The sequence below is a fragment of the Leptodactylus fuscus genome, chromosome 3, assembly GCF_031893055.1.
Source record: "Leptodactylus fuscus isolate aLepFus1 chromosome 3, aLepFus1.hap2, whole genome shotgun sequence".
Taxonomy (NCBI): Eukaryota; Metazoa; Chordata; class Amphibia; order Anura; family Leptodactylidae; genus Leptodactylus; species Leptodactylus fuscus.
The window spans coordinates 165,406,196-165,427,303 of record NC_134267.1 but is presented as its reverse complement, the minus strand read 5'-3'; the positions used below and the strand labels follow the sequence as shown (position 1 = coordinate 165,427,303).

At 40.8% G+C, this 21,108-nt stretch overlaps 1 protein-coding gene across 1 annotated transcript in view; it reads right to left on the bottom strand.

Moving 5' to 3' along the window:
* The window catches only part of ZBBX (zinc finger B-box domain containing), a 138,427-nt gene that overhangs the window by 92,413 nt on the left and 24,906 nt on the right, over window positions 1-21,108 (bottom strand). Inside the window, exons 4-7 of the mRNA XM_075268719.1 lie at window positions 20,003-20,075; window positions 16,392-16,440; window positions 12,579-12,688; window positions 7,759-7,854 (exon numbers count right to left, since the gene is read on the bottom strand). Of these exons, the coding sequence (XP_075124820.1) occupies window positions 7,759-7,854; window positions 12,579-12,688; window positions 16,392-16,440; window positions 20,003-20,075 (328 nt within the window). The remainder of the gene's footprint in view (window positions 1-7,758; window positions 7,855-12,578; window positions 12,689-16,391; window positions 16,441-20,002; window positions 20,076-21,108) is intronic.

Below are 21,108 nucleotides of genomic sequence, written 5' to 3'. Positions count from 1 at the left end.
GCTGTGAATTTCTTACATTTATGTGCATCTTGCCTTAGTGACATAGTCTCCACAACTGAAAATTGAAGACTGGGTTCTGTGGTTAACATGTTACAGCTTTCTACAACTTCTATCTATTGCACGTGTATAATAGGGGCAGGACCCCTTACTTGCACATAATTTGTTTACATACACTGATTTTTATCATAATAGATTTCTTTTTCCAATTCAAAATAAAGGATCATTATTAGCACATATAAGAAAAGATGAATAGATCTGGCACACTGTAAGATATGCAAATATATGCTATTATGCCAGACACCAAAAATAAAACATGGTATTCAAACAAGGAAGCGCGGCTTTGGATCCTGCACCGGAGCTATGAGTATATACTGTAGCACAAAAGACCACCAATCCTCTGCAGAGTCTAGTTCTGAATTCCCAATAATGCAAGTTATAAAGAAATAAAGGAATCTAATCTTTCAGCTATGAATAATTTCTACTAATCATTTTGCACTGAAATTAACATTTTAACACTCTCTTTCCCAGATTGCTCGCCTCGGGCAGAACATTGATCAGGACTAATTGGCTATTGATCAGGACAGGCAGTGCAGCTACATGTATATGATCGCTGGAAGATTGCTTGTAGATTCTCTGTATGATCAGCTTTGGGAATTACTAGACTTCAACTAACAGGTTGGAGATAATGAACTGCATTTGTAAAGATACTTCTGCCGTATTCCTGACACTGCTCAGAGAGCCGATGCTTGTGCTATTGTCAATGGAGAATAAGCAAAACTGGCCTGGATGAAAATCAAAATCATCATATTTTACAGTAACACTTCATTACTGAACAACAGCAGGATGTTCAACAGTAAACTGGGTGCCATGTGAGCCAGAGAAGTATTATGTAATCGGCTTACATCAAATCACCTACTGTCCTCCTTGGCCCAAAAATCCCGCTGTTAACACACAGGAAGGTCATTTATAATCCACACTGTCGCTTACACAAATATGTCTTTTTGACAAAATGCATTCACCGGGCAGCATGCCAAAATTCATGTTTTTTTAGATTAACTCCTTCATATTTACAAGGCTCAGTAATCTATTATATAATAAAATTGTGAGGTAGCAAAAGTGCATACAGCAAAAGTGTAGATTTTTACAGGCAAAGGCATAACATGGAGATCCTGGGCAAAATCTATACAAGTGCCCTCACTTCCCTTGTGCTATCTATAACGCTGGTGTCTTTTATTATTGAAGAGATGCCTTTGGACCCCCTACAGCTAAGCTCCTGTCTGCAGATGTCTATACTATATGTCTACAGAGGGGTAGTGGCCCAAATTCATTGTGTTTATGCAAATAAAAAACGTACCCCACATTCACACAACTGAGTTTCACTCATCCAAGTAATGATGCTAGGAGTCTCTGCCGCCCAGCGATATACTGCCCCATAGTGATTACAGTACGGGACAGTATGTAGCTGGTACGCAGGAACAACTCACATCATAGATACTTCTACTACTAGCAGTTCCTCTACCAGCATGATGTTCAAGCCAGTAAATCAGGCACATGGATGGACCTAGTTTCACAGGTAAAACTTGGTAGTGTGAATGCGTATTAATCTTGTAGGTTTGCTAGCACCGGAGGAAAGAATAAATGAATACTCTGTTAGTAACATCCATGTTATGAAGGTGATATTTACAGTAAATCAGGGGGGAAGGCTAGAGAAAAAAATCTCAACTGTGCAAGAATTAATGGAGTAGCATCTATTAAAAGATGTAAAGAAATGGATTTGTTGGAGATGGCAAAGTACTTGCAGCCATAAGGTACCAGAAAATCGATGCATCTGCAAAGTGTCACTAACACCACAGTCCTGAGATGCTGCATTCATCATGGCATGGGAACTAGGTCAGTATTTTTTTTTCTTTTTTTTTTTTTTGGGGGGGGGGGGTAAGTGGTGGTCATGTATTGCTCATTCATGGAAGAATTATTTTCTAACAGTATGATGGTGTTATTTAGTGTGGAGGTGACATGTGGCCATGATGTGTGCAGTACACTATACTCTGCTGCTTTTCACCCCGAACACTGGCAGCCCCATCTTCTGCTTAGCAAAGTCTGATGTACTCTACAGCCTGACCAGCCTGTCCTAGTTGTGGTAGAGAGAACTTACTGACTACTATTTAGCATGTGCTCTCTCCCAGGACAGTGCTGCTAGGACTGACAGGACAGGACAGTTGTACAGTACAGCAGACTTTGATGAGCAGAGGATGTGACTACCAGTGTTTGGGGAGGGCCCCAGTTTCCTCTCCACAACAGACTAGACACCTTTCTCCCCAGTATCCAGTAGCGCCATCCTCAGTCTAGCCAAGACTTCACAATGAATTTTTTTATCCTTTTTCCCTGGAACGATATGAAAGCAGGCGAGCTGCTAGGACCTGTCTGATAACCACAGACTGTACAGATAAGGCTGAAGATTTTATTGCAGGGTATCCTTAGCAACAAATCCATCTCCTCATTTTCTGCTTCTGTCAAATTGTCCTAGTAAAATGAGTAAAACTGACTAAGCCACAAAATAAAAGCCTGAAATATATTTACATATCATCAAAAGTATTATGTCCAAATGTTAAAATATCTACAGTATCGAGCATATTAAGGCCTGGTTCACATCTGCGTTCGGTATTCCTTTCGGGGAGTCCGCTTGGGGACCCCCGAATAATATACCGAATGAATTAAAAAGCAGTTAGCTAAGAAACCACACAAACACTATAGACTATAATGGGGTCCATGTGTTTTCAGCGCGGTGTCCGCACGAATCACGTGGAGACAAAAGTACTGCAAGCAGTCCCCAAACGGACTCTCTGAACGGAATAACAAACGCAGATGTGAACCAGGCCTAAGTGCAACAAAAAGATGAAACAATATACGACTGAAAACTGATACCACATTAAACTAGTCTCCACCAGATGGAAATGACAAGCTAGAAGGGAATGTTGCCATTGCTCCACCTTATAAATCCACACTCCAGTAGTATCTGATAGTAATGTTGTACCATTGCATAGGATCTATGAGCAGGTCCCAGTAGAGACGATAAAGGTTAATCCAGTTTTACGTCTTTAATAGAGATGAGCAAACAGTGTTCTATCGAACACATGTTCGATCGGATATCAGGCTGTTCGAGATGTTCGATTCCATACGGACACCACGTGGCAAACTCCAAAAAAATTTGATTCCCCTCCCACCTTCCCTGGCGCTTTTTTTGCACCAATAACAGCGCAGGGGAGGTGGGACAGGAACTACGACAACAGGGGCATTGAAAAAAATCGGAAAAAGTTATTGGCTGCTGAAATCAGGTGACCCCCATTTTAGACGAATAGTGGATTTCAAATCATAGGTCATAGGAGACTGTGAACTTTGTGACTATGAGACAGGGATAGCTGTACAGGCAGGGATAGCTAGGGATAACCTTTATTTATGTGGGAATGTTATTAAGAATAACTTTTTGGGGCTCTATCGGGTGTGTAATTGTGTTTTTTGTGAGATAAACTTTTTTCCCATAGGAATGCATTGAGCAGCGTTGATTGGCCCGAATGAGATACAGAAGACGTGCAGAGACTCAGTAGTGTTGAGCCAGTTCTGCTCAACTACACCGTGTGCCGGTCGGCTTTGATGTGCGAGCTCGGCACAAACTCAGCTCTGCATCACCGCTGGCATTGGCCAGCATTGATTGGCCAGTATGCAGAATCAGTATACAGAATCAGCAGAGCTGAGTGTGTGCCGAGCTCGCACAGCAGAGCCGACCGGCACACGGTGTAGTTGAGCAGAACTGGCTCGACACTGCTGAGTCTCTGCACAGCAGAGGTGAGTGTGTGCACTCGCTCATTTCAGCTGCATCACCGCATACCCATAGGAATGCATTGGCCAGTCTTCAGAATTCGTCCAATCAGCGCTGACTCTGCCGGAGGAGGCTTAGTCTAAGGTCGGACCTGAATGGAGACTGGTGTGGAGCGATCTTAGACTCCGCCTCCTCCGGCAGAGCCAGCGCTGATTGGCCGAATTCTGAAGACTGGCCAATCAACGCTGGCCAATGCATTCCTATGGGAAAAAGTTAGCTTGCGAAAATCGCAAGCTGACAGGGATTTCCATGTAATAAAGTGACTTTTATGCCCCCAGACATGCTTCCCCTGCTGTCCCAGTGTCATTCCAGGGTGTTGGTATCATTTCCTGGGGTTTCATAGTGGACTTGGTGACCCTCCTGAGATGGATTTGGGTTTCCCCCTTAACGAGTATATGTTCCCCATAGACTATAATGGGGTTCGAAACCTGTTCGAACAGTCGAACAGTGTGCGGCTGTTCGAATCGGATTTCGAACTTCGAACATTTGGGTGTTCGCTCATCTCTAGTCTTTAATCATTTAAATGCCAATATGAATTTATAGTAGATAGATAAAAGCTGTAATTGTGTTGGGGTATAAGGAAATAATACTGCTGATGTCAGGGCAACACACTGGATGTCCAAATAGCGACAGACTGCTTACTCTACTCAAATAAGAAAACTACACACACATTTGTCTTACTATAACTCCTAGGCAGCATGCCCGCTGCCTTGGGGTCATATTTGACGCAGACCTTTCCTTCACCCCTCATATTGAATCACTCGCACGTTCATGTCACCTCCACCTCAAAAACATCTCCAGAATACGCCCTTTCCTTACCAGAGATACACTAAAGACACTTATTGTCTCTCTGATTCATTCTCGCCTTGACTACTGTAATTCCTTACTAATCGGTCTTCCCCTCACTAAACTCTCTCCTCTACAATCTATTCTGAATGCAGCGGCCAGGCTCATCTATCAGGCTAGACGCTACAGCGATGCCTCCGGTCTGTGCCAGTCGCTACATTGGCTGCCTATTCATTATAGAATAAAATATAAAGTTATTACTCTCATCCACAAGGCTCTCCATAATGCCGCACCTCCCTACATTTCTTCCCTCATCTCTGTCTACCGCCCAACCCGTGCTCTCCGCTCACTCAATGACCTAACACTTACATCCTCTATTATCAGAACCTCCCATGCTCGTATACAAGACTTCTCCCGAGCTGCACCACTTCTCTGGAATGCTCTACCCCGGACAATCAGATTAACTCCCAACTTCTACAGTTTCAAACGCAAACTAAAGACGCATCTTTTCAGACAAGCCTATCACAATTCCTAATGCACAAAATTGTCTGAACACTGTATAAGCAATGCCACCCCTGCTACCTCTTGTGTCACCCTCTCTACCTCATAGATTGTAAGCTCTTTTGAGCAGGGCCCTCAGTCCCATTGTGTGAAATGACGTTCTTTGTTATGTATGTCTGTATCTGAACCCTATAAATTGTACAGCGCTGCGGAATATGTTGGCGCTATATAAATAAAATGTATTATTATTATTATTATTTGTCTATTCTCAGTTCATACATTATTATATTTTAGAGCTGCTGCTCCAGATCTTCCATAAGTATAAAAATACAGGTTACGCCCTTGGTCGGTCAGGAGGGTATGCAGAATAGTCTTTGGTCATTAGGTCATAAAACTGCATACAAAGACTTTCTATGCTCTTTTTTTTCTCTTCATCTCCTCTCTATGTTCAAATCAATTTTGCATTTTGATCATGTGGCAACCCCTTTGTATGTTCAAGAACACAAATAGAAACAGCTACTATGTCAAAAGGGTTGCCTCAAGAACAAAGCTGCTTTTATGGAGTTTGTCACTATGGCACTCAAAATCACACCAGCCATTGTACATTCCAGGAGATACCATGCTGAACACCATCCTACTCCTAAATAGTCCAACAAGTGCACCATTTCCTTAAAATAAAAAAGGGTCGAGGGTGTGTGTGTCCACTGGATTTTTCCAACATTGTGGAATATCCAGATCCCACTAGCCACTCAGACATTTTAACAGCCTGTCCTCCAGGGGAGATGTTTTTATCCAGGTAGTGGCGACCCCCGCATTTGGCTATATAGCCTCACAACCCTATTGTCATACCCACAAAAGTGAAGTGGAAGGTACATGTTCCCCAGAGGAGGAATCACAAAACCAACCGTACGAATATCAATGTCACTTCCCAGTAAAGGAGGCGCGGAATCTTCTTTTGTTTCTTCCTCATAACATAATAATCTTAAAATAAAAAGACAATAAAAAAAATGCAAATAAGACTCAAGTGTAATGCTGAGGGAAGGGGGTGCCAATGCTTCTTAAGGGTTCTGTCTCCAGCTTTAAATCTCCAGCCCTGTACACTTCATTGACAGCTTCTATCTTCCTGCTATGATGCTGTACATGTAGCTGGTTTTTCCCAGCTGGAACCTTTAGAAACCTCATTTGCATATTTCGAGGAATTCAATGTTGCATCTTTTAGACAATCTAAAAATATGATGGTGGCCAGCAAAATGCCTGTATAATATACCTTGGTTGGTTTAATAGTGAGAATCCTGGAAACAGAGCCCAGCGATCAGCTGATCACTACAGGTTTGGCTTTTCTAACATCTGTCAATCAGCTGTTATCAATAGAGGAAGCCATGGCCAAACATTTCCCTGCAGTGTCCTCTGCAGGTGAAACCTAGTATTACAAGGAGGCCATTAAAATGAATAGCTGATTGTCTAACACAAGAACAGCCAAGCTTAGGGGGCCACACGGTGGCTCAGTGACTAGCACTGCAGCCTTGCAGCGCTGGAGTCCTGGTGTTCAAATCCCGCCAAAAAAACATCTGCAAGGAGTTTGTATGTTCTCCCCGTGTTTGCATGGATTTCCATCCCATATTCCAAAAAAGACATACTGATAGGGAAAAATGTACATTGTGAGCTCTATGTGGGGATCACAATCTACATTTAGAAAAGAAAAAAAAAAGAACATCCAAGCTTCGCCAGAGCCCTCTTGATGACTATGTATTTTCTAACAGGTCATATGGAGAGAGGTCATTGTATAAATCAGATGTTACTCTGGTACATGGTGGGTGGTTGCCAACGATAGCGCGTCGTTCCACACAACAGGGCTCTTAGAATTGGTACCCCCTGAGGAAGGTCAACTAGACCAAAACATTTGGGGACCTACATAATACCTAAATGATCCATTTGTTCATAGTTTATGCTTGCCATGAAGATGCTTTACATTATGTGAATAAACCTCAGACTGCTAGATAAAGTGGTGTGCTGTGGATTTTTCTAGTATTATATATGGAGAGAGGTTGTCTTTACGACGTATCTCCCTTAAGGAAAAATTTGTTACATTTATGGCCAAGGAGCTACATATGCAAACTCATTCTTTTAAGGTTTCGATTCACTTCAACAGAGGCCACAGTCTGGGAAAAATTGGCTGTAAAATGTAGAATTCTAAATAAAATTACAGTTTTAATAGCACACCCCGAGGCACATCTCCGAAAGAAATTTTTAAACAAAAAACCTAGAAACAAGCTTTCAATATGCAGCTATTACATTAAGTTGCAATACATGCTTGTTGAATAATCTGACAATACACCCAATGATTTATGATATGTTTCTGTAACTCATGTAGAAATACATGCATGATTAAATCTCGCCAAAACAATTCCAAATGTTACAGCAAAATGACTAGAGAGCGATGAAACTACACTCGTGTTTTTATTAGTAGAGCTAAATACAAACAGGAAAACAACTAGATTTACATAATCAAATCTTTGCATTAAGAAAAATATGAAAAATTAATTTAAACGGCAAATACGCAATGGTAGAGTACGTTTATATAGCATCTCTGACAGTACCTGTATGGGCATTGTTCTGTGTAGCTTCAATGCCCCCTTCTGGTGGAATCTGGCAAAACATGCAGTGCAGTAATCCTCTCCGCACTCCAAACACATCTTTGGTGGAAAGCATTGAATAGAACAAAAACAAATTACTGTATTGACCACAGATTCGAGGAATTCTGCACAAGTGTTAAATTATACAATGAGCTCGAGATAATCAGCAAAAACCTCAAGAATTCTCAGGTCAAACGCTTCAGAGAAGCAGCACAATACTCAAGAGAAAAGCTATGTCACTGTCTCCGAGAGCAACACCGAAGTCAGGGCCTAGGAAAATAATGTCGCTACATCCTATTTGTTATTGGCCACCTTTAATCATCAGGTTTATCCAATACACAGGCCTGGTGACCATCACTTATTTACTATACATAGAGATAGATAGGAGATACATGGATGGATAGATAGATAGATAGATAGATAGATAGATAGATAGATAGATATCCATAGATGGATGGATGGATGGATGGATAGATAGATAGATAGATAGATAGATGATAGATAGATAGATAGATAGATAGATAGATAGATAGATAGATAGGAGATAGATAGATGTGAGGGAATTGATTCAGTATTTTCTCCACCATTCTCAGTTTCCAACTCTTTGCTAGGGAAGTGCAAATCAATTCGCCATCTTTTAAGCTTGAAGTTTGTGAATTGGGTCTCCAAACCAGTGAATCCATTTGCCCATATTTCTGACTGACACGCTGATTCATGAAATGGAAATGCCAAAGCTGCCATATGTAATCACTCTCCTTTATTACTGGATAATGGCTTCCAAGCCAAATTACACGTTTTTATCAGGGAGGTTGAACAATATAAATAGATTCCTTCTTCATTTCCCTTAACATCCCCATTTATTTCTTCTGTCCAACAGTGTAGGCAAACCTATTCTGTATAGACAGAGCTGGGAGATTAATCAAATTAATTCAATTCATTTGGCCTTAAAGAGTCTGACATTATGCCCTGTCTGTCCTGCCACTTCTGCTGGATCTTTCAGTATGGCACTCGCTCACAAGCAGAGCTATAACTCCCAGGTTTCTGCTGTATTATACAGTGTAGATCCGGCAGTAATGATCACAATCGAAGTTCTTTCTAATCATATACATTATAGGGCCACCGATATCCCCCCCTTGCACACACACATCCCTATGCCTACACCTGTTCCCATGCGACCAGACTCCAGTTAATATGGCAGCTGGGAGCCTCAAGCAGACCTTGGTAGTTATACAACAATGCATAGACTGCAATACAGTTGTACTGTAATCTATGCTACAAGCAATCTTATGATAGCAGGTTCAAGCTACCTGGGCAAGGGGATCTACAGTAAAAAAAAAAAAGTCTAAAACCAAAGATAAGTTTTGATGTGTTAAAAAACATGTATCCATTATCCTAGAGTCTACCATTATGACTGCATTTAAAGGGGCATTACTAGCTTAGAAAGTAATGGCATATCACAAGGATATGGCATCACTTTATGATAAGGAATCTATGCCTCATGGATAACCACCAATCCCATGAATGAAAGGACTGCAGTAGTGAATAAATGTTGCATCCCCTTTCAGGTATAACCCCCACAGCAGCGCTCCTGCTCACTTGCTTGTATGGAGAACTGTAACCAGACACATTCTATTGAACTGAGCTGTGCTGCACTTTCTTGCACAGTTGGCGGTTTGGCACCAGCGACACCGTGCAAAAAAAAAAAAGAGTGAGGGGCTGCAGCAATAATTCAGTCCTGCATCCTCTTTACTCTCAGGATGTGAGGGTCCCAGAGGTCAGACTCATTATTATCATAAAGATGGCATATTCTAGTGGCACTTTACAAAAGGGTAAAAACACTTTAAGACATGAGGTCCTACTATGTTGTAGTAAAGAGGGGGGGGGTCTTTTTTGCAACATGGGGCTTCAGCCCAAAACTGATCTCTTAACTCACAGATTGTCCTTTAATGGACTCATTCATGACAATATGCCAGGTTGGTTCTTACTAATCAAGAAGTGCTGCCTGTACACAGCTAGAGATATTATAAGATATTATTAAATTAACACACCTTTATCAATTGTCTGTTTCTGAAATTCTTAACCTGATCTGTAACCTGTAGTCCAATCGTGTTATGCTATCCTTAAGTTTAGAAAAAAAAAAATACAATCCTACTTCTAATCATGTACGTCTATAATAAATGCATGTGTTAACACTGACTAATGGAGCATATGTATTACAATTTATGCTCAGTCATTAACTTGGGACAGGATTTTCAGCTTTCAGTGTGAAATATCCACCTCTAGATAAAGGGAACATTAACCAAATGTTTGACACGCTACATCATTTGCGTAGGGTGCCGACTGATCTACGCTATTTACATACTGCGGTCACTTCAATGGTGAATGAATGAGCGTCTCGATAAAAGAATGCCATAGCGCACCTCAAACGCTCATTTGAAGTTACCTCAGTACTGAGCCTGTGTAGTAAAGTTCCTTATATTGTTATTTACTTTGTTGTTGGTAATTAAAATGTCTACTGGCAATGAAATCTATGTACCAAGAGGACACAGACAGATGCACCAGGCACCCTAGCATTGTAAAAAGAAATATGATTACTGCTGCAATCTTATAACTTTGGGAAGGTGCCATAAAAAGATCATTAAGGGCGCCTTTGTGGATCTCAGTGCAAAGTCAAACAGACAAATCTTTATTTGATACTTACAAAACTGCAATTTTAAAGCAGGATGAAAGTCCAGGGAGAAACAGATCTGAGATCTTTGGGAGCAATGATCTATTAGAAATGGATGGATTTATGTAGCAATGTCATTTGTGATTTTTTTTTTTTTGTAAGGTAATTGAAAATCTGTAGCGTTTAGGAGTTATAGATTATCCAATCTCCCTGCCACCTGCCACGTTGCCCTGGAGGTGAAGCTTTTCTGGTAAACTCTGACGTTCCAGCACTGGCTTTGGCTGTATTTCGGTCATACGCTTGAAGGGGGTCAGGATGTCTGGTTCAATTTGTTACCCAAGCCAGACCCCTTCTTCATCACAGCTCATTTGGAGACAAAGGAGACTTGATTAGCCAATGAATTGAACCAGGCAGCCACATCCTTAACACTTGTCACAATCACACAGGGATGGGGAGGAGGCTCCCAGCCAACGGAGGCTGTTCTGGAACGCCAAAGCTTACAGCAGAAACTTCACTTCCAGGAGGACAAGATGGAAATTAAAATGGGGCCTCTGTAAAGTTTTCACAATGAATGTACATTGGATGATTTAATTTCATTAAAGCGTTACTCCAGTATCACAAGAATGATTATCGTTTTTCTCAATAATTATAATTGGGCATTTAGCTGTTAAAACCTGGCAGAGACTGTCTAAGTCTGTGCTGCAGGCTGCCCTTGTAGCTAGACTACTCTCACATGCCCATCCAAGGGGGTAGATCCTTGAAAAAAAAAATCTATGCAGAGAGCCTGTACAAGTAACCGGATGATTAGACAAAAGCAGATGACCATGCTAAGCACAGATATTTTCAGCCAACCATGAACAAAAATACCTAAAAAGCTCAATATACTTGATGGTGCGCGTCATTGGCCATCATGAACAAACATTTCCAGTATGTTCATGGCTGATCATTGACTGAAACGGCTAAAATCAGCCATTTCAGCAGACAAAATTCTAATATGTTAGGCCAGTTTAAAGAAGATCTTTCACCGATTTGGGCACAGGCAGTTTTATATACTGCTGGAAAGCTGACAGTGCGCTGAATTCAGCGCACTGTCGGCTTTCCAAATCTGTGCCCCGGGTAAAGAGCTTTCGGTCCTGGTACCGTAGCTATTTACAGTCAGAAGGGCGTTCCTGACAGTCTGTCAGGAATGTCCTTCTTCAATGCAGTGCCTATTGCGCTGTACAGTACAATAGGCACTGTAGACGAGTATTATGAGGAGGGGAGGGGGCTTTCCTCCCGCTCACACTGTACAGCACGATAGGCGCGATAGGAGAAGGGTGCCACTCAGTTCAGCACAGCCTGCAGTTTATGGAAGTCTGTACTACATCCCTTAATGCAATCAATTAGAAACATTATGATAGAGGACATATGCTTTATAACTTACTAAAACGCTAAGAACTTTTGATGTCAGAATCTGATTAGGGCGGGTTCACACCTGCACCCGGTCTCCGCATTGTGGGTTTCCGTCTTCTGCCCGAGAAACTGGACAGGAGACGGAAACCTGTCAGTCAGTGCCCGCCCGTGAGTGTCTTCTGGTCTCCACTGTGTTTTTTTTTGTTTTTTTTTAACCGGACACAAAGTCCTGCATGTCCGTCTTTGTGTGCAGTTAAAAAAAACCGTTTTGCCGCGGAGAGGCAGGAGACACTCTTGGGCGGTCACTTTGCAAACCCATTCAAGTGAACGGGTTTTAAAACTGACTGCCGGTTTCCATCCGTGAATTCTCCAGGACCGTGAGTTGGTCCAAATGAATTACATATATGGACATTATATTAACTATTAGAATATTTTTCCGGGTTTCCGTGTGGGCTGTAATTTCCCCTTCCCCTTATCCCATTTTTCAGCTAAACCCGTTTCCATCTGCTGTCCAGTTTCTCAAACAGAAGACGGAAACCTGCAAAGCGGAGACCAGGAGCTGGTGTGAACCCGCCCTCATTCTGGATTAATGGACTGGTTTTGATTTGCAAAATAAAGAATTTTTGAGTACTGAGTGATGGTAAAAATGGTTGGATTGTCAGATTTTTTAGATTATCAACTGGATTAAAGGAATTTCACTAACTAACCATTAATTGCCACTTACCAGTAAAGCACTTTTACTTTCACACTGTCCACATGGTTTTCCTTTGATTTTTGGCTTCTCCGTAGCTGAGATATTAGTAGTCTTTGATAATGTCTTTTGTTTCTCAGGCTCTAGGTAAAGCACAATACAGATCAAGCCATGTGAATAGAAAAACAGAGAAGACTTAGGAAAGCACTTAATCACCTGTTATGTATTAAGTGTTCTGTATTCTGGCAGAAACACGTCACTTACCGGCAATCCACAGCCACAAATTATTCTACAATGTGCAGCGTACGATTAACGGAAGCTTGACTATTCAATATTTGTTCCTTCACAACTCACTAGTCAACATACGCAGCCATGCATTAGTTTAATTTAACAGGTTTGGTTATTGACAAGAGGCCAACACATGGAAATGGAATAAATCACAGTGCATCTGACTAATGGAAGAAGGAACTCATATCTGCAAGTGAAATATGGGACCAATTTACTTAGAGGACAGAATTAGTTAAAACCTCCAGCGAGGCTGATGAATGACTGTAATGTGACCGCATACATTCTCTAATTGTTCAGCAATTAAAGGGAAAGTATATCTTAGCTTTAATTAACCAAAATAGCTTGGCGAGCAAGAACTAGTCTCCTCGGATGGTGAGAAACACATTGTATGTGTGTAACGGTTACATTACTGAATTACTTACACAGGAGTTATATTCCACTAAAGCAACATTAGTAACAGAAACTTTATATCTTTGATATGTGCATTAGCCACTAAGCCTCATGAATACGGCCATATTACAGCTCTGTACAGATTTCAGGTTGTATTGAGCATGTACCAATGTTGCACCTCTGTATACCACAATACAGAGAATAATGAAGGGTGATGAGATTTCACTAACAACTCACCCTTAGGATAGGTCATCATTTCTAGGTCTGCGGAGATCAAACTCCCAGCAAGCCTTTCGATCAGCTGTTTGGGGTTTTTTTGGAGTCACAGAACAATACAGCTGTGTACACTGTGTAGCAGCCAAGAAAGATGCTTCAAGTTTAGTCCCCTTCACTTGAATGAGACTGAGCTTTCTATACCTTTCTTGCACATTTTACATAACCCATGTAAAGCATCAGATGTCTTATTAAGGCCGGTTGCAGACGACCGTGATGTGGGTCAGTGTGCTATCTGTGTATTTCACCGAGAGCACAATCACCTATTCTTTTCTATAGGCCCTTACACATGACTGTAATTTTCACGATCTTGTGTCTGAGCTGCATCAGATAGGACAGGTCCTATTCTTGTCCTATTTTGCAGCCTGTGCTTCTGTGGCTCCTATTCATTTAAAGAGAGGAGCCGCAGAAGCATGGCTCGTGCTTGGGCAACACATAAGGACATGCCCGTGTCCCCCATGTTCGGCCTGTGCTTTTAAATCGCAACAGGTCGGTTGCAGCACGGTCGTCTACAACCAGCCTAAGAAGATATTCTCCTGTGGGACACAGAGTGCTTACATCTGGGTAATACATAACTGAAGGGACTCTATGTTCCACCATATACAGTCCTATGAAAAAGTTTGGGCACCCCTATTAATCTTAATCATTTTTTGTTCTAAATATTTTGGTGTTTGCAACAGCCATTTCAGTTTGATATATCTAATAACTGATGGACACAGTAATATTTCAGGATTGAAATGAGGTTTATTGTACTAACAGAAAATGTGCAATATGCATTAAACCAAAATTTGACCGGTGCAAAAGTATGGGCACCCTTATCATTTTATTGATTTGAATTCCCCTAACTACTTTTTACTGACTTACTGAAGCACAAAATTGGTTTTGTAACCTCAGTGAGCTTTGAACTTCATAGCCAGATGTATCCAATCATAAGAAAAGGTATTTAAGGTGGCCAATTGCAAGTTGATCTCCTATTTGAATCTCCTCTGAAGAGTGGCATCATGGGCTACTCAAAACAACTCTCAAATGATCTGAAAACAAAGATTGTTCAACATAGTTGTTCAGGGGAAGGATACAAAAAGTTGTCTCAGAGATTTAACCTGTCAGTTTCCACTGTGAGGAACATAGTAAGGAAATGGAAGAGCACAGGGACAGTTCTTGTTAAGCCCAGAAGTGGCAGGCCAAGAAAAATATCAGAAAGGCAGAGAAGAAGAATGGAGAGAACAGTCAAGGACAATCCACAGACCACCTCCAAAGAGCTGCAGCATCATCTTGCTGCAGATGGTGTCACTGTGCATCGGTCAACTATACAGCGCACTTTGCACAAATAGAAGCTGTATGGGAGAGTGATGAGAAAGAAGCCGTTTCTGCACGTACGCCACAAATAGAGTTGCCTGAGGTATGAAAAAGCACATTTGGACAAGGCAGCTTCATTTTGGAAACAAAAATTGAGTTGTTTGGTTATAAAAAAAGGCGTTATGCATGGCGTCCAAAAAGAAACAGCATTCCAAGAAAAACACATGCTACCCACTGTAAAATTTGGTGGAGGTTCCATCATGCTTTGGGGCTGTGTGGCCAATGCCAGCATCGGGAATCTTGTTAAAGTTGAGAGTCGCATGGATTCCACTCAGTATCAGCAGATTCTTGAGAATAATGTTCAAGAATCAGTGACGAAGTTGAAGTTACGCCGGGGATGGATATTTCAGCAAGACAATCATCCAAAACACCGCTCCAAATCCTCAGGCATTCATGCAGAGGAACAATTACAATGTTCTGGAATGGCCATCCCAGTCCCCAGACCTGAATATCATTGAACATCTGTGGGATGATTTGAAGCGGGCTGTCCATGCTCGGCGACCATCTAACTTAACTGAACTTGAATTGTTTGTCCAAAATACCTTTATCCAGGATCCAGGAACTGATTAAAAGCTACAGGAAGCGACTAGAGGCTGTTATCTTTGCAAAAGGAGGATCTACTAAATATTAATGTCACTTTTCTGTTGAGGTGCCCATACTTTTGCACCGGTCAAATTTTGGTTTAATGCATATTGCACATTTTCTGTTAGTACAATAAACCTCATTTCAATCCTGAAATATTACTGTGTCCATCAGTTATTAGATATATCAAACTGAAATGGCTGTTATAAACACCAAAATATTTAGAACTAAAAATGATTAAGATTAATAGGGGTGCCCAAACTTTTTCATAGGACTGTAGGTTCTTGTGCAGACGAGTAAAAGTTTGGGCTGATGTATGAAAACGACTGCTTCTGGTGCCCACAGCAACCACAGTACGGCTTTTATTTTTAAAGAGCATAATATAAAAATATGTTAAACAGATGTGTCTGACAAATATCATACAGTTGCCCTTCCTCACATATAGGGTACCATTGCTAAGAACCACAGCTAAGTACTGTATTATTCCATCATCGCTTATATCACACAGCTGCAATGTATGTAAATAAGTATTGACTATACCACCTAACACTGGATGATCACTGCAAAACTATGACCCTGAAGACTAAGTACCCCTGACAATGATAAATTTAACCTTTCTGTGTCAAGACAAACACTGTATGCTGGGATGTTCTATATACAAAACAGGAGAACAATATATTTATCGCACCCTTATTTAACTCAGATCAGGCACTTTATCTAAAATAATTTCTTTCACAAAGCAATCGAGAGAAGTAACAACACTGTACATAATTAATCTCTGAAAGATGTCAAAGAGGCATTTTTATATGTAATACTTGTCTTATATACTAAGATTGGCAATATTCTGAAGCAACATTAGAAATATTATTAAAGCAACAAGTCTTCTCCTACTCAGCAAACCACACAGTTACATATCTCATCCAGCATGTCCATTTCCTATCAGTCATTTCTATTTACCTGGAACTGGATTTTGGAGAACTTTCAGTTTTATTTTCCCAGCAGAAACCTAAAATGGTCAAAGAAGATAGATCACATGATGGGGGAGTTGCAATGAATTTGGAACAATCCTTTTTATAATACGCTAGATACGAGATTCCCAACCTGGGGACTACTGGGGAGCACTATATGGTGTCTGGGGACCAGATGCAGTACTAGGTGAAGTTTTATAAGTGCTGTGTGGGCATTATGGGAAGGTTTTCTAAATTTACAAGTAAAGCAAATGTATGGCCCACTTGAAAATTCAAAAGCTGAACTAAGGTTGAAGCCTCATGTTGAAAAAATTCAGTGCTTCTGTTCTGGCAGAAACACCAAGACAAAAAATAAAATGTTGGTTTTTACAGGACCTGCAACGTGCATGGAATTCTGGCTATTCCTATCCACACACTGCAGAAAAACCTGCAGTGGAAAAGCAGTATTTTCAAAAAATATTGTGGAATTTTCCATTTGGGTATGATAGGGGCAGAAAGTCCATATTGCGTTTCCACAAGGGTTTTTTTCTGCAATGGTTTATTGCTGCACTTTGTTTAGGGTTTTAGACTAAAAAGGTTTGGAAACACTGCTCCAGATCAAAGACATATAGTGATGGCCTTGTAATCTGAACAGGGCCAAAAGTGGCCTAAAACATCATTAACACTTTACTTCATCCTCTCTACTTTACAAAAAGGAAGGCCAAGGGCAGGGTCATCGGCCCTACGAGGTTCATCATTATTTATGCCATTTTTGTAGCTATGAGCACACAAAGTGCCAAAGGATGTGGCTAATTTATAAGGCCTACGTCTCCTTATAAGTTAGGTGCATTCTCCACCAGAACAGGAATTATACACTTCAGCCTTGCAGCACTGGAGTCCTGTGTTTGAATCCTGCCAAGAACAACATCTGCAAGGACTATGTATGTTCTCCCCATGTTTGCGTGGGTTTCCTCCGGGTACTCTAGTTTCCTCCCACACTCCAAAAAGACATACTGATAGGGAATGTAGATTGCGAGCCCTATATGGGACAGTGACAGACAATGTCCGTAAAGCACTGAGGAATATGATAGCGCTATACAAGTAAGCATAAAATAAATTAAATGAAAAAAATAAGATTATGGATAACGCAGGTCTTGATCATTTCCCCCAATGGACTCATAACATTGTACTTCATTCCCTGTGTAGGTCTCATTGCAGCTTTCAGCTACATGATGGTCAGGGAAGGATGAATGCCCTCACTTCACTTTCCATTTCTTTTTTCTATAGGGTTGTGTAATATGTTTTCCTGTAAACCTGCACCTTTTGCATTTGATGTTGTGGCAGCTGTGATCTGAGATTTGGCACCATCAGCGGGTAATTAATGGGCATTGCATTGCATTCTCATACAGTGAGGAATTTCCAATCCCCAATCCAGATTTCAATATGAAATATTATATTGAAGGGAATACAAAGAAAAGCGTAATCCCTAGCACAAAGCTGTCAGTCTCCAACTGCAGACTTCTTATTACAATAAATGGATCCTTGATTCTGTTCAGCTTACTGAAACCACAGCACACAAGCTGACTGCTCCCTGTGTTCTGCTGGTTATCTACTTGACTATGACAGACAGTGGCTGATAGACAGTGTGCCACAAGGGTGGTAAGCCTCACGTCCTGCTCGTGATTTATTCTCTGACATTCATGCTGACTTTAAATAGCAAAAGTGTACAGTATATTAACAAAGGACGCGGAAAAAGTAAAGCAGGCAAAAAATACTCTTCATTGTATTTAAGCTGAGTTAGGAGAAGTCCCTGTAACTGTGGCTTTCTGCCAACAAGCAGGACACGTCATTTTATGGAGCTCATAAAATGGGAAGCTTAGTGATAAAGATGACCATTAACATGGCCACTGTTTGATTAGGGGCCATTCCTCAGTACAAGCCACATGGTAACAGCAAGAGCTCATGGTTCATCATTTAAGGAATTGTGCAGTTTCAGTAAAATGTTGTTTGTATAGTGAAAAATTATAATATTTTTCTGTATACCTTCTGTACCAATTCCTAACAGTTTTCTAGATCTCTGCTGCTACGAGTTACGTTTTACTTCCAGTGGTTAAAAATCAGTCCATGGTCATGTGATGGATAGTTCATGGTCATGTGATGGATAGTTCGTGGTCATGTGATGGATAGTTCGTGGTCATGTGATGGATAGTTCGTGGTCATGTGATGGATAGTTCCTGGTCATGTGATGGATAGTTCCTGGTCATGTGATGGATAGTTCATGGTCATGAGATGGATAGTTCATGGTCATGTGATGGATAGTTCATGGTCATGAGATAGATAGTTCATGGTTATGAGATGGATAGTTCATGGTCATGAGATAGATAGTTCATGGTCATGAGATGGATAGTTCATGGTCATGAGATGGATAGTTCATGGTCATGTGATGGATAGTTCACGGTCATGTGATGGATAGTTCACGGTCATGAGATGGATAGCTCACGGTCATGAGATGGATAGTTCATGGTCATGTGATGGATAGTTCATGGTCATGTGATGGATAGTTCATGGTCATGTGATGGATAGTTCATGGTCATGTGATGGATAGTTCACGGTCATGTGATGGATAGTTCACGGTCATGAGATGGATAGTTCACGGTCATGTGATGGATAGTTCACGGTCATGTGATGGATAGTTCACGGTCATGAGATGGATAGCTCACGGTCATGAGATGGATAGTTCATGGTCATGTGATGGATAGTTCATGGTCATGTGATGGATAGTTCATGGTCATGTGATGGATAGTTCATGGTCATGTGATGGATAGTTCATGGTCATGTGATGGATAGTTCATGGTCATGTGACGAACACACATGTGTACAATTCGTTACAGTCAGATGTCTGGTTACTGTGCTGTGACTGTAACAAACTGTACACCTCTGTGTTCATCACATGACCATGGACTGATATTTAACCACTGGAAGTAAAAAGAAGGAATGATAATCTAAGAAACCATGAGGAATTGATACAGAAGGTATATTGGAAAATTGTCTAACTTTTTATTATACAGACGATAGCCTTTATTTGCTGAGACAGTAAAATTCCTTTAATCAGTTTGTCACCAATTTGTAAGTGAAAGCATCGGGGGTCTCACCTATGCTATAGTTAGAACACTGTGTGACACTACCCTAATAGCTATTCTCATCTGCGGGGTGCAGTATTTTTTAACTCTATAATCTCCACAATGCACAGATTAGAGGGAGTTGTTATCAGTTGCGCTTCCCCTCCTTTGTCCACAACCTTCTAACTAAGGCGGGGGCCCCACATGGTGAAACTTATCCACAGATTGTGGAAGAATACGCGTGGCAGACATGCTGCGATTTCTAAAACTGTTGCAGTTTTGGAAATTGCAGAATGTCAATTATACCTATGAAAACGTTGGCGGTTTCCCTATAGGTGTAATGGAATACTTCTGTGAAAAGCGCTGTGGGAAAACCACGATGCGTTGCTGCCACGGTTTTCCTGCAGCTCTTTTCTGCTGTGGCCCGCTACGTGAGGCTTTAGTATAAAGCATTTATCTTTGCTACAGTCATTGAATATGCAAGGTGGTAAAGTTGAGATACCTTTCCAATGTTTTCTTTATCGTGTCGTGGATTTCCAGCTTGTCCAGATACCCAGTGATACGGATTTGACCGTCTGCAAAAAGTACACAATTATATGATATTTTGTTTTGGGATAAAAACTGATTTTGACCTAAAGGGAATGTTTGTTTTCTTTTTTCAGCAAATCAGTTCCACAAGCCCTGTCAATAATCCGATCATCACATCAGATGAAGCCATCTAATATGCCGGTCATGGGCAGTGAGGCGTACTTACCTAGACTTCACGGCAGAACCATACTGACCTAGACTTCACCATAAATTACAGCTGCATAACAACATGCTAAAGGTTTAGTAGTTCCAAACCACCTGACAGGTTTCCCTTACTACCTCTAATGGTTTAAAGGTTTGTTTTTTTTAACTTTGTTTTATTGTTTTGGGAGCAATATGTTTGCAAGAAAAAGACATTTATTTTAATAGTTAAGATTTGTTTTGCTTTTTTTAGTTTAACTTTAAGAGTTGCATTTGCTTTGTATTTTTTTCTTTTTAATGTTCAGTGGTGCTTAAGCTTTTTTATTTTAGGCAAGTTTTACACTGCAGTTTTACATTGTATTCCTTTGATCCATCAGAGGATCAGAAGAACGAACTGTAAAACTAGCAAAATAACTGAGGCAACACTTTCTGTTTATCAGTCATGACTGACGGCAGTGTCAGGAAGAAAGCCAGAAGGTAGATTCCAACAGCTTCAAGTTTTTTTAAGTTGGATGGAAAAAGCAACATGCTGGCCCAAATTTACTACTGGAGTTATGACTAAATGCTGGCGGAAATGTGGTGCAACTTTTCCACAACTTATGACAACTTTGCACATCTAATGTTTTTTTCACTTATTAGATTTGCGTGTGTCTTTTCAGGAAAAAAAAGGGTTTGGCTTAAAGATGCCTCAAAATTGTGTCACACAATTCCTGCTCAAAATAATCAACTGCAAGGTGGTATAGACAGTCTAAAGAAATGCCAAATTTATCATCCAGCATCCGGCACTGTGATAAATCGGGCACATTTTCTAACTGAAGTTATACAGGCTACTAGTAAATCAGGGGGCTTTGCTTTATCTTCCAACTAAAAAAACAAGAG